This window comes from Cnephaeus nilssonii (genome assembly GCF_951640355.1).
Source record: "Cnephaeus nilssonii genome assembly, chromosome: 11".
Classification (NCBI taxonomy): Eukaryota; Metazoa; Chordata; class Mammalia; order Chiroptera; family Vespertilionidae; genus Cnephaeus; species Cnephaeus nilssonii.
The window spans coordinates 51,363,298-51,381,215 of record NC_137082.1 but is presented as its reverse complement, the minus strand read 5'-3'; the positions used below and the strand labels follow the sequence as shown (position 1 = coordinate 51,381,215).

Genomic DNA, 17,918 nt, shown 5'->3' with positions numbered 1-17,918 from the left:
CAAGTTCTGCTTTCCCCGTTTTTATTCTTAGGTTTGAAACCATAAATGTTTACACTTCTTTAACTCATCCTCTTTCCTATTTGTGCCCCTCCCCCCATAACATTTTGGAGAAAGGGAATCAATCACCTTTACACCATCGAGTCAGGATTTGAAAGCAGTGTCTGTCCTAAGATTGCCCTCTGTGCTTCACAACCATTTTGAAACGAGATGACCAAGTTTGTACAGCGCCTAGAACAATATTCCCGCGTGGTGCTTGGGGTTGGGGTTGGGTGTGCCCTGGGAGTGGGAGGGCTGGTCATAAGAGAATATCCAAGGTGTACCTAGAGTGTTCCTTGTTAGTGTGGTGTTTCACAATTTCTGGAGACCTCTACCATTGAGTCATGAAACTTGAAGTTAAACGTGTGATTGCAGAACAGACAAGATTAGGAAGCCAGTTCCAAGGGAGATTGACCGAATGCTTCATCCCGGCCAGAATAATTCTGCTGTCCCCACACTCAGAAATGGATATGTGAAATCCAGGCACAGTGCAGGTGGGAGTGTGACCCCATGTGCTGGCACCTAACTGGCCAGATAAGCTCCTGCCAAGTGAGTGGCAGGAGCCCTGGGCCTGCGCTTGCAGAAGCCCTCAGCTGAGACAGCTCCGGGTGCACTACCCATCAGGACTGGGATGGGGGTGGCAGGGGGCAGGAAACAGGCTTTCAGGGAGCAGCAACTTGGTGGCGTGTGGAGGAGACAAGAACCAGGGACAGGTCTGCCAGCCGAGGTGCCCGCCTATTTTATGTAATGGCTGGGGTAGAGCATTGAAGCCCACTCCCTGAGAGCTTGTTACAAACAGACCTAAATGCAGATTTAGACACCTTTATTGAGTGCTTTCTCCTTGCCAGGGGGAAGCAGAAATGTTTAGTGCTGCACTTTTTCTCCTGGAAAGGACACCCTGGAGTTTTTGGCAGCCTGGGCAGGGGGGTGGGGGACTCAGGATTCAGGATGCTGCCTGGGAAAAGTCCGCGACAGTGGCCACAGCGTGACAAACTGTCCGAGACCCAGGACTCTACGCAGGCTCAGGGTCTCACCTGTGGAGGGCCTTTCAAGTCCGGGTGATGTAGGGGCGGGAGGAATCTAACAGAGGCAAATGGTGGAGGGGACAGGGAGCAACCCGGGGACTAGATTTGAGACACTGAGCTGCCGCCCAGAGGAGAAGGGGGGAGGAGGGCGGGTTTTGTCTGAATTGAAGATGTGTTGGCCAAGGAGCCAGGAGTTTGAATCTGCGCGGATTCTGTTTAAGAGGAGAGCTGATCTGGGGGGAAAGGTGCAAAAAAAGCGGAAAGGGTGTCTGGGTGCTGCGGTGGAGCGGGGCGTCCAGCATGCACCGACCAGGGAACGGCCAGCGCACACCCCCTTCCCCAGTGCTCCAGCGGACACCCTCACCCACCCCAGGACTTGCTGGGCAGGGGATCCAGCCGCGGGGCCTCCCCTCCCTTCGCGTGGCCTCTCCCCCGCATCCCCTCCCCCGCTGAGCCGGCAGCAGTGGAGCCGCGACAGGAGTGCAGGGCACAGGCTGTGGCGCGCGCTGGCCATGGCGCAGACTGCGGGCGCGCGGGGTCGGCCAGGGCAGTGCGGGCGGTGCGGGAGGCGCTGGAGGTGCGGGAGGCGCGCGCTGGTTGCCTGCGTTGCCTGGACCGTGGTCTGGGTGCTGGCGGCTGCGCTGCTGCTCCGCGCGCACCCCGGGGTCCTCTCGGAGCGCTGCACGGACGAGAAGAGCCGGCGCATCCTGGCCGCGCTGGTAGGTCCCGCTGCCGCACTGCCCCGCGAGGTGCGCCAGGGTGAAGGGGTGGGACCCGGGTCGTGGGATGCAGGATGTGCAGGTCCCAGTCTCCGTGGGATGGGCACTGCGCCCCCGAGCCCTCCGGGCGCGCAGGGGTGTTTCTCCCCACATCGCCAAAATTGGTCCTTTGTCCCAAGAGCCTTCCTGCCGGACTGCTCTCCCGCCGCCCCTGAGCCCGCGCTCCTAAAGAAAGTTTGCTTGCGGTGGGCTCTGAGTCTCCTCACAACCCCTTGGTGGCCCATCCCGTGTGGGGCAGCCGGGTTAGGGGCCAGGATGCGGACCAAGATGCCTCTCGGGTCCCTGGGTCCCTTGTTCTCTGGCCCAGATTCCGTTCTGTGATTCCAACCTGGGCTTCACCACGCCGAGCCCGAGGCGCTAACAGGGCCCTGCCTCCTGCGCCCCAAGCCTCGCTCGCCTCACACTCGCCTCATGCATCCGTGGGACCCCAGGCACAGCGTGCTTCCGGGAGGCGGTCCGACCCCCGTGGACCCTAGTCCTGGGGTAGTGGCTGCAGTCTCTGTCCCTCCACGGGAGGGCCTGATTGCTCCTCAGCTGGGCGGGGCGGGAACGGGAGACAGAACCGCAGGGTTCTGTCTGCGAGCACTGGGCCCCAGATGCTCATCAGTTGCTTCCCAGACGTTGGCTGCTCCTTGGTCTCAGTTTGGTTCAGAAGATTACGTGCTTTAGGAGACTTGAACAAAGGTAGAAATCCCCCAAGGGAAAGCCAAGAAAGATGAAGATAGCAGCTACTCCTGTTACATAGATTTTTGAAGTGTTTATTCACTTCTCCAAACAGTGAGCATCTAAGCATTTGGTGTGAAAAGTGATCTGTTTTCTAAGAAATCTTAAAGAAACACATGGGAAGTTTTTAGTTCAATTGCTTACATATGGGTGGGCCCTTTGAGATTGTAGGTTTTTAAATATATATATATATATATATATATATATATATATATATATATATTATTGATTTCAGAGAGGAAGGGAGAGGGAGAGAGGGAGAGAAACATCAATGATGAGAGAGAATCAGAGAATCATTGATCAGCTGCCTTCAGCAGGACCCCTACTGGGGATAGAGCCTGCAACCCAGGGATGTGCCTTTGATCAGAATCGAACTGGGACCCTTCAGTCCCCAGGCCGACACTCTATCCACTGAGCCAAACAGGCTAGGGCTGAGATTGTAGGTTTTCAAAACGGGGTAGCATAAAGGTTTTCAAGTAAATGATTTTTTTTTAAATATAAAAAGTGAGATTGGAAAAATTTAAGGAATAATGAGTGAAAGGTACAAGCTAAAACAAATTATATTCCCTAATTGAGTCTGACATGTGTCATTATGAATGGACCATAATGCAAATGAGACACTCATCATTGATTCCCTCCATCCTATCATCTATCCATGCATCCACACATCCATGCATCTACCACCCACCCACTGATGGTTACTCTGAAGTTCTATGAAGTTTTCTTTAAGTTACATGAGCTCATTGATTTTCTCAGGAACCCTTATAAAAACTCCTTTCTTCTTTCTTTCTTTCTTTCTTTCTTTCTTTCTTTCTTTCTTTCTTTCTTTTTTTTGGTGGGGGGCCTGATTGACTGTTTATAGTGAACGAAGATTAATAGCTTGACCAAGATGGAACACTTCTGTTTACAAAAATAATAGAAAATAATCTTTTAGATTAAAGTAAAAGGTGAATTCCACTTTTCATTTATCTACCTTTGACTAAGTGGGGAAGGCCAAATGGAAATGAATAGCCTAATATAAATTAAGTAATTGCTAATCATAACTTTCCACGTGTTTCAGCCCATAAATTAAAGCCGATGCTGATGAGCGGTGCTACCACCATACCTCCCATGGCGGCCTTGGGGGGCATTTTCAGTCTGACCTAAAGCTGAAGAGGTCGGTCCTGCTTCTGGAGACTCTCTCCTTTCCTGTTACCAAAAGAATGATTTGAAATACCAGGTCCCTCTTGCTGAAGTTCACCTGCCGTTGTCTCCCTGAACTCACTTTTCGGGGATCATCATTTGCACGCCTTGTTTGAGGCCATGGTTTCTCCCCTGTGAGCAGGACTTGGCTTTCTCTCCCTCTCTTCCTACCTTCTCCATTCTGACTTGTTGATGTGAGCCCCACGCAGCACGCTGGCTCCCTTTCACCCAGGACACCACCCTAGCACAAGCTTTGAATAAGACCCCGTCTGCAAACCTCGCTTGCTGGGCCCTGGCTGCCCCGCAGGGGCTGGCACTGTGGCCTCCCAGGACCCGAGCTGAATCGAGCGTCTGTCTCTGGGCTCCCCGAGCACTTTCAATTCATCCTGCCTGGCTTTTATCCTTAGTAATGAAACAGGCTGTTCGTTTTCTGACTGGCCTCCAGACTCTCATTAGCTTTCCCTCTGAATACCAGAGCACAGAAGGAGTAACTGAACTGAGCCAAAGGGAGCCCTCTCTCGCTCTCTCTCTCTGGCAGGGGCAGCAGCGTTGTGGGCAAGGCCTGGGGTGTTCCCAGGCCCCCAGTGCACAGGGGCATTGTGGCCTGCGGGGGGAGTCTAGCTGAAGCTGAGGAGCCAGGAGCCAGGTCTGCTGCTAGCCCCAAGCCGCCCCACCTCCTGAGGGAGCCCACCGCACTCCCCAGCCCTGGAAGAGCCAACTGGCCTTGTTCCAAAGAGTGGAGCACTGGGTCTGAGAGCTTTGGATTTCCCTAGTCAGACTGCAGTGCTCCTCGGTACTGCGGCTTTTCAGCTCATCCCATAATCAAGACATCCACGTGCCCTCTTAGACTGCCCTGGGAGGTTGCTACAGCCCTACTGTTCCAGAGAACAGTGCCAGGAGGCGATGCAGGCTGATGAGCCTCGGGCCATGCTTGGTAGTTCTTACGCCCGGCTCCTATTCTGCAGGCGGAGTTCTTCATGCAGTGGCAGAGAGGGCTGGGCTGCGGGCGCCTGTCTGCTTCTCAGGGTAGGCACTGTGATGAGTAGTTTTACATGTATCATTTCACTTAATCCCCTCCACAACCTCCGGGAGGCCTGTGCTTTGACTATCCCCATTTGGCAGATGGTGAAACTGAGCCCCAGAGAGGTCAGCCTGTCCCGATTTGTGCAGTTAGTGTGTGTGGAGCCGGGGTGAACCGTGTGCAGTCTGATAGGAGAGTCCCTGTGACAGCGAGTGGCTTCTTTAGTAATGAGAACCATCAGTAACAACTGGGGATACTTAACCCTCCACAGCGTATCGCTTTCAAAGCATCTCACAACTATTCCCACAGCTGTTATTCAGAGGCTTCTTTCCCCTTTGGCTAGCTAGGCTTGGTGTGATTTAATTTAGTTGCCTACATTCGGGGTTCCTGTTTAGTAGGACAGGCTTGTCTTTTTTGCTGTGATGGAAACCCAGGGCCCTAGCGCACATCCAGGGCGCATGCCCAGAAAGACTTTATAGCAGAGAATAACTCTATTCTCCTGAGTACTCATCCAGGGTCAGGCAGGCTGCCCAGCGGACTGGCCAGTTGTGCTGAGAGTCTGCAGTGCACAGCGTCACTGCCGGGGAAGGATCTTCATTGTGTGACGATTGCTAACCACATAGGAACTCAACACTCCTTAAAAACAAAACCGAACACTCAGAAAACCCAGATCTTACGCATGACCCCTGAGACCTGTCAACCATTTCCCAAACTGGAACGGACAGGCTTTGCTTTTGCCTGAGAAGCATGATGCAAGCCGGACAGATTCTAAGCCACAACCACTAAGAACTCTTCCTGCAGAGCTGGGCATGCTAAAAATGTGTGTCTGCATATTCCCACACAACCTGCAGGAAATACAAACGCATGGTGAGTCCAACTAATTAGATAATGCCACTTAACTACAATGCGACTTTTTTCTCAGTGTATACCTGTGGGTTTTGAATGCACACACATTTGGGTACAGAAACGTACCTGTCTTCAAACTGGCAGTTTGGATCTCCTCATGGTAAGAGAAAACTGATTTTTAAAATGGAGTTAAAAGAAATAAAAGCACTTTTTTTTTTTTTTAGTTGAAAAAGAGCTTCTTCACCCTGGCCAGTGTGGCTTAGTGGTTGAGTGTCATCCCTTGCACTGAAAATTTGAGTGGTCAATTCCTGGTTAGGGCACATGCCCGGGTTGCAGGCTCTATCCCTAGAGGGGGGAGAGGGGCATTCAGGAGGCAACCTGGTTGATGATTCTTGTTCATCAATGTTTCTTTCTCAACCTCTCCCTTCCTCTTTATCTCAAAATAGAAAAAAAAACAAAACACCCTTTTTTGAAGAAAGAAAGAAAGAAAAAAAGAGCAACTTCAATAGGACCTGCTGCTAAATAAAATAATTTAATGATTGTCTCTAACATGATGATAATTATTCATTAGTTTGTAACCTCATAATTTATACTTTAAGTTTGCTGTTTTCTAAACGCTAGATTAAGCTTTTCTCTGTGTTTAGTATGCACAGACATGCGAAGACTCTGCAGACGCACTCTGGCACTGGTGACCAGAATAGCTGCTGTGGCCAAAGTTTACATTCTACATAAGAGGCGTGGGAACCAAAATGCCCAAAATCCCCTATCCTAAAGGATGATAGCAAAGAACAGTTGGGTGATAATTGCAATGTGTGTGCTTTGCTCTAATGTAAATGGTCTCCTATGATAAATGAGGTCACAGACCTAAGACCTCACCTGGGCATCTCGCTCCACTTCCTGTCCTTGCCGATGCCTAACACCACATCCCTTATGCCTTAATAATGTGCTGATCTGCAGAAAACAGCCAACATTAATGTTCCCCTCCAAAATCGATAGGCCGTATGCCAAATTCAATGATTAGACTGTTGTTCCAAATATCTTGCAACTCCTGTTTGGAATTGCCTTCCCAATTTGCAGGGGCAAATCTTGGATAGGTTTCAATTCAATTTGAATTTGATTTCATCAATGCAGTACAGCTTTGTAGGGAAGGCTGAGCTGTGGAAAGCCTGCAGGAGAGGGGATGGCGTAAGGGTGGGTCCTTTAGTGAGAACCCTGGGCAGAGGAGCATCCCCACCAGCAGGTAGGGCTGCCTCAGGGGAAGGTTGATCTGACCCTTGCAGGGTAGGAAGCATTTGTGCCAGGTGGAGGTGCAGGAATGGCCTTTTTTTTTTTTTTTTTTTACAGTTTTAAAATTGATTTTTTTTAGAGAGAGAGGAAGGTAGAGGGGGAAAGAGAGAGAAGCATCTATGGGAGAGCAAAACATCTATTGGCTGCCTCCTGCACAACACCCAACAGGGATCAAGCTGCAACCCGAGCATACGTTCCAACTGGGAATGGAACGGCAACCCCTCAGTGCACAGGATGATGCCCAACCAACTTAGCCACACCGGCCAGGACAGGAATGGCATTTTTGATAGGACACCCCAGTCCGTCACACCGTGGCCCACGCTCTGACCTGCTCTCCACACCCTGAACTGGTCTCATTCTCTGAACATCCCATGCTACTTTGCAACTCCAGGTCTTTGCACAGGCTATTTCCTGCCATGAAACTGCCCTCCCCCTCCGTGTCTGCTCAGCAGACCTGCAATTTGTCTTTCAAAAGTGAGCTCAGATGCATCTCTCCAGGAAGAAGCCTCCTTGGCTCCCGACTTCTAATGACCAGGGCTAGATAAAACCAGCATTCCCCGAGATAACCAAGTCCTCTGCACTCATGACCTTGGTTGACCTCCACAGGCCTCCTGTGACACAGTATTATCATCCCCTATTACAGATTTGAAAACATGCCCCACACCTAGTGAGGGGCAGAGCCCAGGGACAAGCCCAGTTTTCCCAAACCACACTTGCCAAACTTACCTTGCCCATGTCATACTCCGCTATCACTGATGAGTTTCAAAGGCAGCCACCACGGTTCTGTGAACTCTGGAGCCTGGTACCTGTAGTTGGATGGAGGCTCAGCTCTCGTACAGCTGGACTGAGTTCGGAAAGTGGCATTGTTAACTGGAAGCTGGCCAGGTGTGCCTGAGGCAGGTGGGCCTTGTCTGTGGCCATTGCTCTAGCAAGTCCTGGCTGGACTGTCTTCTTAGGGATGACTGTAGTGGCGGGGTCACCACAGCTGGACGGTGGGAGACCAACTTCTGGGCTCTGGGTGTTTTGGTTTTGAGAACCTAGCCCTGGGCCTGATAGAGAAACATAAATATGAGGCACTTTGAAGTCTTTTGTTTAATTATGCTCTGACTTCCCAGAGACCCTGCAGGGCTCATGAGGTTCCCCTCAAGGGCTGATGAGAAGCACTCCAAGCGCAGGGACCAACCTGGGCCCTTTTCCTGCCCCCTCCCGCCACCACCGCCTTGTGACCTGCTGTCCCCTCTCTCCAGTGCCGAGACTACCAGGGCGGGGCGCTGGCGGGCGACCTCTGCGAGGACCTGTGTGTGGCGGGGAGGCTGCGGTACCGGCGCTGCCTGTACTACGAGAGGGGCAAGAAGGTGCTGCAGGCGGACTGGCGCGGCCGCCCCATCATCCTCAAGTCCAAGGAGGAGGCCTTCTCCAGCTTCCGGCCGCCCGGCCTGATGGAGGACGAGGCGGAGGACGGGGGCCAGGGCTTCCCGGAGGCAGAGCTGCTCCTGCTGGTGGCGGGGGAGGTCAAGAGCGCCCTGGGCCTGGAGCTGGCGGCCGGCAGCCTGGGGCCGCTGTGGCCGGGGCGCCGGGGCGCGCGCTGGCGGGGCCAGCTGGCCAGCCTGTGGTCGCTGGCGCAGCAGGAGGAGTTCGTGCTGCTCAGCATGCTGCACGGCCTCAGCCCGCACGCCCCGCCGCTGCTAGGCTCCTGCGGCCACTTCTACGCTGTGGAGTACCTGGCCGCGGGCAGCCCCCACCACAGGGCTCTCTTCCCCCTGGACGGGGCCTCGCGGGGCCAGGCCCAGGCCATCGGCGACATGGCCCTCAGCTTCCTGGACCTGGTGAGGCATTTCGACAACGACTTCTCCCACCGCCTCCACCTCTGCGATGTCAAGCCCGAGAACTTTGCCATCAGGAGGGACTTCACGGTGAGTGCTCCTTGGGGAGTGGACGCCTCATGTGGGGGACGGATGGTTTTAAATGAGAGCTTTTCTGAAATCCTGGGGCACACGGTAGCATCATGCTGCCTTGTAGCCTGGACAGCCCACCCAGCCCAAGCTGAGTTCATGAGAATTCCAAGGACACGTACACCTCACCCCACTCCAGGGGGTGGGTGGAATGAAAGGCTGGACAGCAGGAGCCCAGGCCCCAGAGGCGAGGAGTGTCCTCCCTGGGGCTGTTTTGGAAAGCAAGCTCTTGCTGAGAGCAGAAAGCAGTCTTCAGGGGTGAGGAGCCACACCGGATGATGAGGAGGATGGCCTTCGGGGCTTTTGGGCAATAATGCTGTCTTCAAACTGTCCAGGCTCCATGACAGTGTGCAACATTTTTTCTAGCACTTTCTCCCTAGAGGTTCTAGCTAGCTTCCCTTCCATGGGTAAGATTTCTAGAGGGACTCGAGTGGGGCGCCTCCTGCAGGGACCACCCTGCCCAGGTGGACATGGTGGCCTCCGCACTGCGCTGCAGGGCAGGTGCATTTTTGCTCCCTCTCCGGGAAATTGAATGAGGAGGAGCTGCAGTGGCAGGAGGGACTGCAGTGTCATTGGAAGATAATCCCCCTCACCTTCCCCCCCCCCCCCTAGGTAAACCCAGGTGTCACAATAATGCTATCTGATCTGGATGCTCTATCCCAGGGGCCATTGCCCGGGGCCACCCCTGTTGCAATGAGTCATCTCTTACACTGCAAGTGCCAGCAGGCGAAGGGCCAGGCCAGCTCCACTCCGGCCACCTCAGTGGGCTGGGCGTTGTGGAGGCTGGCTCATGGTGGCCTAAGCCCTTGTCAACGTAAGAAATGTTCAAACCTATAGAGAATTTTTTTTGAGTTTATTGGGCCAAACTGATGACAAAACCTCAATAGTTAGAGATTATATTCCAGAGAATGACAGTTTTGCATCTTTTAAAATACATTACAATAAAAAGAGAAGACGTAAGTGGGTTACATGAAATCCATCGGTGATAGATTAGGGAGGTGTGAGAAAGCAAAGTGGAGAAACCTCTGGGATTGGATAAAAAGTAAAATGATAGACAGATGCTTCTTTCACTTAGGTGGGTGCAGGATAGTTAACAGACAACAATTAACTCAGTGACAATGAGGGGATTTGTGGTCTCTGCAGAGCAGTGCCTGTGCTTTAAGGGGTCCAGAAAAAGGAAATTATATGCATATACGCATAACCATGGACACAGACAATAGTGTGGTGAAGGCCTGGGGAAGGAGTAGGGAAGATGGGACCGATGGCGGGGGGGGGGGGGGGGGGGGGGCGGGGGGCGAGGAAGAGGAACATCTGTAATACTGTCAACAATAAAGATACATTTTTTTTAAAAGGGAAAATTACTTTGACATTCCAAAGACATGTTATCTGAGATGCAAAAAGATAATAGGCTCAATTAAGGTAAAGATTGAATTTTGTTAGGGAAAAATACTGCCTTTGGACTTGACTACCTGCCATGAACTGCTTTTAGTTTAAAAAATTTCATTTCAGAGCATCCTATGTGGTTACTTTAGGTGTCTGAGTTTGTAAGGCCACCACACAGGCCTCTCCTGAGCTTGTCAGGTTTAGTATATGGTTCCTCTTATCCACCCCAGTCAAAACATAAGGGGCAAATAGGAGGTACTATTACAGCCACAGGAATGCCTCGGTATAACAGCCTGAAATCGATATAGAGCCCTTCTCATGTCAAGTCTTTGTCACTGTGAAGGGCATCATAGCATTTTGCCCCCACTTCTTTGTCCTAATGCTCTATCCCTGGCTATCCCAGAGGGGCTGATAAGCCGGGTGGTTCCAAGTGTGGGAGGGAAAGAGCTGGGGTGGGGGGTTCCTTGAGGTTCCAGAGAGTTCTGGGAAGTCCCAGGAGGAGACCTGCCAGACGAGCTGTGAAAGTCAGGATGCCCCCGACTCACCGGCTTATTTCTCAGAGCTGAGGTCCTGGCCGAGGCTTCCTTACTTTGTGAGCAGGAAGGTTATGTAACGAACACAGAGGGCTGTGGTTCTCCTCAGAGCCGTCCTGGGGACCCAGCCACCCTAAGGCCTTGGGCAAGGAGGCATTGAGCATTCACATACAACCACCAGCTTTGGGCAGTGAGGGGTCCGTCCTTCCTGTTATGAGATGATTTGTTTATTCATCCAGCAAGTATGAGGGCGTGTCAGTGAGTGGTGGCAGTCAAGGGAACCCAGCAGCTGTCTGGGTTGGGTCCCCAGGAAAGGCTTTAGAACAGGGGTTCTCAACCTGTGGGTCCGACCCCTTTGGGGGTCGAACGACCCTTTCACAGGGGTCACCTAAGACCATCGTAAAACACAGATATTTACATTACGATTCATAACAGTAGCAAAATTACAGTTATGAAGTAATAACGAAAATAATTTTATGGTTGGGGGTCACCACAACATGAGGAACTGTATTAAAGGGTCGCGGCATTAGGAAGGTTGAGAACCACTGCTTTAGAAGGAGGTGGCGCTGATGGGTCTTCCCCGAGGAGTGAGCAACATGGGGCATTACTGGCTTGCAAGGTCCACCTCCATTGTGCCTTCCAGCATCTTCTGCATCGTAGGCCTGAGATAGTTGTTCAATGAAGTCCTGGCTGCTCTCCTGACCGGGCCGGACATGCTGTGCCTGAAGCACTCGGCCCTGAAGCACGCAGCCCTGGCTGCTGCCAGAGCGAGGGTGAGGATGGGGAGGGAAGGACTGGATTCCACTGTGCTGACCCTGGCATTACTGACCTTCCTCAGGCGGCTGAGGTTCAAGAACTTCATTTTACCTACGATCTTAAGTAAAAACCAGCCGTGTCCTCATCACCAGAGAACGGGTTAGATATGCAAGTTCTCAGCATTTACCCAAGACCTCCTGGGATGGATGTGGCCGTCTGAGTTTGAGAAACAAGCTAGGGGACCAGCAGGCGGGTCCTCCCTTCGGGCCATGTTGCAGTTGCTCAGATGACGGGAAGAATTGACGACTCAAAGTCATTCACTTCCTCCAGGTCCCCACTTACAGGTCCTGACAATTTATCCCAGGGTTGCACAAGGACAAGTAGGGCACATCATTGCTTCATGCTCCCGGACTGCTGCCAGCAAGTGCTCCTTTCAAGCAGGTGATATGTTTCCTCCCCCAGAGCCACGCTTCCCAGTGGAGAATGAAATGCTTCTCATCGGGCCTTTCTGGGCTGGCGCAGGATGAAGTTTGAAGGTGGCATGAAGAATTTTAGGATTCTCCTGATACAATTTGAGAAACCTCCTGCAGGTCTTCTGATTTGTTTGGTCACTGTTCCTATTTTCGGTATTTATAGTTATGCTCACAATGGCTGTAATCCATTCTATGCCATGCACAAAAATTAAAAGATAAATCTGGTTCTCCTAGGAGTTGAGAAGGGAACCATCAGTAATGGTAAAGAGAGAAATTGCAAGGAGCTGAAATTCCATCTGGGGCCCCAGAAGAAGCTGGGGGGATTGCCAGAAACTGTAGAAGAAAGAGGAAGGTCTTATAGCCCCAATAATACACTAGAAAGGCTGTAGATCATTAGCATAGCCTAATACTTTTTCAGTCTATTAACCAGTGCAAATAATGAAGTGAGCTATTTCTTTTGGCTAAATAATGAGACAGGAAAAACTGATTAAAATGATAATTTCTGTTTGCTGTGCCTGAATTAGTAATTAGGCAAAGCACTTAACAAGGAAAAAGTTTCCTGTTCTTTTTTTTTTTCATTATTCTCCCCATATTTTGCAATAAATTATTTTCCCTCCTCAAGAAATACTCCCCAAGAAGCTTTATTGCCATCAGCATCAACCCTGAATGAGAAACAAAAACAAATGAACCCTTTCTTGAGATGCTACCAGTGGGAGAAGGAAGGGGTGATGTTTTGACGTTGACCTGTGAAGGCTTGTGAAATGCCACAGACTCCCTCAAATTCATCAAGTCTTATAAGCTGTTTAATACCTTGAAGCTATAAACAGCTTGATTTGGGCCAACTCCAGGTTTTCACAGGTTTGAGCTCATTTTTTTTTTTTAATTCAGGTGGTGAAGGCAATCTGCATAATTTAGATATTATTCTTGTTTTGAAGCCTCTTTGGTTTGAAGCCAAGAAGATAAACCTGAGACTCCAGGGGTCACAGTTCTTATGCTGACAGTGGGATGTAGTGTCTGATGATATTGGATCGGACTCCACACTTATCAACCCTAATCTGAGAACTTTGGCCCTGTCATTTCCCCCCACATGCCTATCCAAATAGTCAATTGCAAGCCACTTGACTCAGGTAACAGAGATGCGGTAGGTAGACAACCTAGATACAGTCGGCCTCGTTTTCACCTTCACACCCACAGACCTGCCTCTTGAACATAGTTTCCTTTTATTGCTTATATTCAAGGGGGAGGATGACCCGTCTCTCACTGCTTTGTAATCTTGACCCTTGAAGGCCAGAGACCAAAGTAGTAAAGCAAGGAGGGGGAGTCAATTCATTTTTAAGACATTTCAGAGACGCTACTTTTAAAGCTGAAAAAGGTTTAAGGATGAAAAGGGATGCTTCTCTGTACAGTCCCCAATCCCAGGCTTTCGCTAGGGACAGCAAAGGTCCTTCTCAAAGTGAAAGCCTTGCGATAGGATCTATTCCAGTTGCATGGCCTGGGCTCCGCTGGCCGCAGAGCTCCGTGACCGGCCCCGTGACCCCGGCTTGGGAACACAGAGATGGAGGTGCTGCCCAGGCTCCCTCTGTGCTGAGCCCAGAGCCCCCTTACTTACCCTGTGCTGTTTGGTTACAGGTCGTGGCTATTGATGTGGACATGGCTTTTTTTGAACCTAAAATGAGGGAAATTCTCGAGCAGAATTGCACGGGAGATGAAGACTGCAATTTCTTTGACTGTTTCTCAAAGTGCGATCTCAGAGTCAACAAGTGTGGCGCGCAGAGAGTCAACAGCAACCTGCAGGTAAGCAACGGCGAGACAGCTCTCTGGAGCACCCCACCCTGTGCCACCTGGGCCTGATGTGTGCTGCGAGGGTGGGGATGGTGCGAGGTGGTGGTCATTCATTCTTTGTTGTCTGCCCCATGAAGTGGTTGGCCATGAGGTCCAATGGATACAGCTCCCAGCAAAGTCAGCCTGGTTCCCCGCCCCGCCCCCCCCACCTGCCACACACACACACACACACACACACACACACACACACACACACTCAGAATGAGTACTAAGAATAAGAGAATGCAAAGCCATTCTGAGAAACTGGCCAAATTAGAGAGGTTGGACAGACACCACAGTCCCGACAGGCATGGGTTAGGGCCAGCAGGTGGGTAATAGAAGAGAGAGTGTGTCTCAAGTTCAGGAATCAGCGATAAGTAGAAAGGATGCTGGGTCCAGGCTCTCAGATAGGGTCTAGAGTCAGGGAGGTCCCAAAAGCAGGGCTCCATACCCCACCACTCTCTCTTCTTTGGGCAGAAGTTATCTGCCCTCAGCCCTCCGCTGAGGCTCTCAGGTGGGCGTGGATGAGCCTGAGCTCATAGGTGTTGACTGCAACCAGGAAGAGCCCATGGCTGAGAAGCTGGGCCCACCACCTGGTTGCCTGTGGTCAGTCATGTCTGTGCCCTTGCCTCACCTCCTCTTTCCTGCTTTCTTATTCACTTATCCAACCCACTACCCCACTCACTTTTCTGTAGCTGTTCTTCCCTACCGTCCTCCAACCCAAAGGCCAGTGTGCCCGTATGCAGTATGCAGACCTGGCGATGTGGGCTTGGGCCAGAGCAGGTCAGAGCTTGCTGCTGCGTCATGAAACAAAGGAGGACTGTTCTCGGGAGACCTGGCCGTGGTGTGAATCTGGAATTCCTGGACCAGGCCAGACAAAAGCTCTGGGTGGGACACACGCAACAGTGATGTGGCCTTCAGAGGCTTCTTCTCTGTCCCAGCCTCTAACTTCATGTGCACGCACACCCTACTTGGGTCTGCAGGAAAAGCCTCTGCTTCAGTGGCAGCAGTGGTCGGCAAACTCATTAGTCAACAGAGCCAAATACCAACAGTACAACGATTGAAATTTCTTTTGAGAGCCAAATTTTTAAACTTAAACTTCTTCTAACGCCACTTCTTCAAAATAGACTCGCCCAGGCCGTGGTATTTTGTGGCAGAGCCACACTCAAGGGGACAAAGAGCCGCATGTGGCTCGAGAGCTGCAGTTTGCCGACCACTGAGTGGCAGGAACAAGATGATTGACACTACAACAGCAACCACCTGCCCTTTGCCCATAATGAGAGACTAAGGGTCCCATCCCTTATACAGGGTGGGGCTTAAGCAGGTTTATAGTTGTTCCTATTGAAAATATGCAATTACTAATAAATAATAATGCAAGAATAAATTCTGTGTTTTGTGTACTCACAACTGTAAACCTACTTTTGTCCCACCTCATATATAAAGGGCTCTTATAGATCTATTGAGGCAGGTGGTGACCCTTATCCCTTAGCCTCTGAAGCTCCGAGAGTATCCCCAGGATTGTCCCTGCCCAGCAGAGCTTCTTGGCCACATCCCTGGGGCAGAGTCCTGTGATTGGTCAGTGGGGGTGGGGCATTTGCAAAGCACAGTGTGGAAGTGTGGTCCCCGAGGATGCCCCTCAATAAATCTCCACGTGCAAACCTCCCTCTTAGAGTCTGCTCCTCAAGAAACCAACCTAAGCAAGGGGCAACGGTCCTTATGATATAAAGAACATCTACAAATTAATATGAAAAAGTTCAACACCTGGTGGAAATGTGGGCAAAGGATATCAACTTGACCATTCACTGGAAGGGAAGCAGAAATAGCTTTCAACCTGACTGATAAGAAATGCAAATTAAACCTTCTCACCCATCAGCTGGCAAAAATGAAAGATAACATACGTGCTGGCGAGGGCGTGGGACAGAGGAGCATTCTCATTGTACACTGCTGTGAGTGTGTAACTTAGTACAACTTTTATGGGGGTCAGTTTGACAAGACGTATCCAAAGAAAAAATGCACATACCCCTTGGCCCAGAAATTTCATTTCTAGAAATTTAGTCACTCACAAAAGTGACATATATGCAAGGTATTTATTTCAGTATTGTTCATACTAGCAAAAGTTAGTAAACAACCTACATTTCCATCATGGGGAACTAATTAAGTAATTTATGATACATCCACACGTTTGAGAGACAGCCCTTGAAACCAATGAAATATCCTTATGAGAACTGATTTGGAAGGCTCTCCCTGATATTTGGTTAAGTGGGAATGGAAGCTGTAAGACAGCGAGCATTATTTATATACCACCATTTATGGAAAGTAAAGGAGAAAGACTTGCACGCACAGGCTTGTGTGTGTGCACAGACTCTCTTGAGAAGGGGAGTCGAGGAGGGGGTCGTCTCTCAGAGCTGGAGCTCAGTGTCTGGCTGTTGGGACGGGATGGAGACTAAGAGTGCAGTCTGTCTTTTGGGATAGTGTACATTTTTGCACATGAAAATGTATTGTCAACTCAAAAAAAGAAACAAGAGAATGTTTTTTTAAAAGAATCCTTGCCCTTGCAGGCACTGGGAGACAGAAGTTAAGGTTATTTGTTTCTGTGAGACAGCAGCTCCATAAATGGAGGCATTTGTTAAATGAGGCTAATGTAAAGCAGATATAGAAAAAGGAAGCTGTGTTAATTATGCCGCTCCTAGTCCAGTTCTCCCAATAGAGAGGAAACAGACAGCCGTGCAACACACAGAGGGTGTACACTGAGAATGTAAAGAGAGCTCCAGCATCAGTGAATTCCATACCTGCTTGGAATGAATGGCCGCAAGATAATGGCTTAAACTAAACCATCTCGCAGGCTCCTAAAAAGAGCCTTACCACCTTTCCCCCCTGAGCCTCAAGGTGCTATCACATGTGCATACTGCTCTCACCAACATGTCATTGGACCCTCAGGACACCCTGTCCTGGTTACCACTGTTGCCGTGACCAATGTGTGGCTAAGAATGCCCAACCTCAGCAATGTGGTGATAGCGGGGAGGGCGACTATTCTCAGGTCCTCCGTGGGGCTGCTCCTTACCCAGCAGTTACTGCCTGTGACTTCCTGCTCCCTTTATCTTTGGAAATGTACTCAGTCTTTTGTGAAGTGTCACCTAGAACTTCCTCATCTGCTCTGAGGCCAGAAGTGGAATTTTCTACCTGATATGAGGTAGCCTTCTCCCTGATGCAAAGTTTACTCGTGGGGCTGAGTGCTTAATTTCCAGAAGGGAAGGTACCTACTGGGGTCTGCAGGACCCTCCCCGAAGGCCCCTGGGGGTGTGGGAGCAGAGCTGAAGTCTATGGAGGGACCACTTGCAGGCTCCGGGCTCTTGAGGGTATGCACTCCCCGAATGAATGTCTCCCTGTCCTTCCCCTCAGGTCGTCTGTGACAAAATATTCCGACACTGGTTCTCCTCGACTCTCCAGAGCTCTGCCATTTCCTTCCAGCTCCAGCGGCAGTTGCGGGAGGCCGTGCAGGAGTGCGCAGACCCAGGAGGCCCCCAGAGAGCAGCCCCCACCATGTTCTGGAGGCTTCAGCGCCTCCTCCAAGCTGCGCTGAGGGAACTGCGGGAGGCGGAGAAGTAGCCACGATGGCCTTTCAAATGCTCGCTCAGGAGAGGTGACCTCGGTGTGGTTTTAAAGAGGAGACATTGTCTCTATGTAAATGATGGTCTCTGAGATACTGTGGCTCCCAAAGAGCGAGGCCACCTAACGCCGTCTCCATCGTGCGTCCTCTGTTGTGGTGTGCGTGTCCTTCTGTCCTGTTCTGACTTGATTCCTTGTTTGGAGAGACAATCCTGGCCTCTGACAGTCACTCCTTGGACGGTGATATGAGGGAGGTGGGCACAGAGCTTTCTGCTGTTGGAGGGCCCTCCCTCCGAAACAGCACAAATGCCAACGTGCAATTGCTCTCGAGAAAGTGCTCATACTCAGAACAGACATTTCCAGCTGTTCTCGCTGCAAATGGTTGTCGGGTAAAAACATGCACACGTGTACACAGTTGTGTGTACGTGTGTGTGCACACATGCCTAAGTGAGCAGGTGAGTGTGGACAGGTGAGAGTGAACAGGCGAGTGTGCGA

At 50.9% G+C, this 17,918-nt stretch overlaps 1 protein-coding gene across 1 annotated transcript; it reads left to right on the top strand.

The window, feature by feature from the left end:
• Positions 1-1,573: 1,573 nt before the first annotated feature.
• Positions 1,574-17,423, top strand: DIPK1C (divergent protein kinase domain 1C; the record flags this gene model as incomplete). Its single annotated transcript, XM_079783968.1, has 4 exons — positions 1,574-1,780; positions 8,147-8,812; positions 13,626-13,790; positions 17,217-17,423. 4 exons carry the CDS (start codon positions 1,574-1,576, stop codon positions 17,421-17,423), a joined length of 1,245 nt encoding a protein of 414 aa, XP_079640094.1.
• Positions 17,424-17,918: the final 495 nt, after the last annotated feature.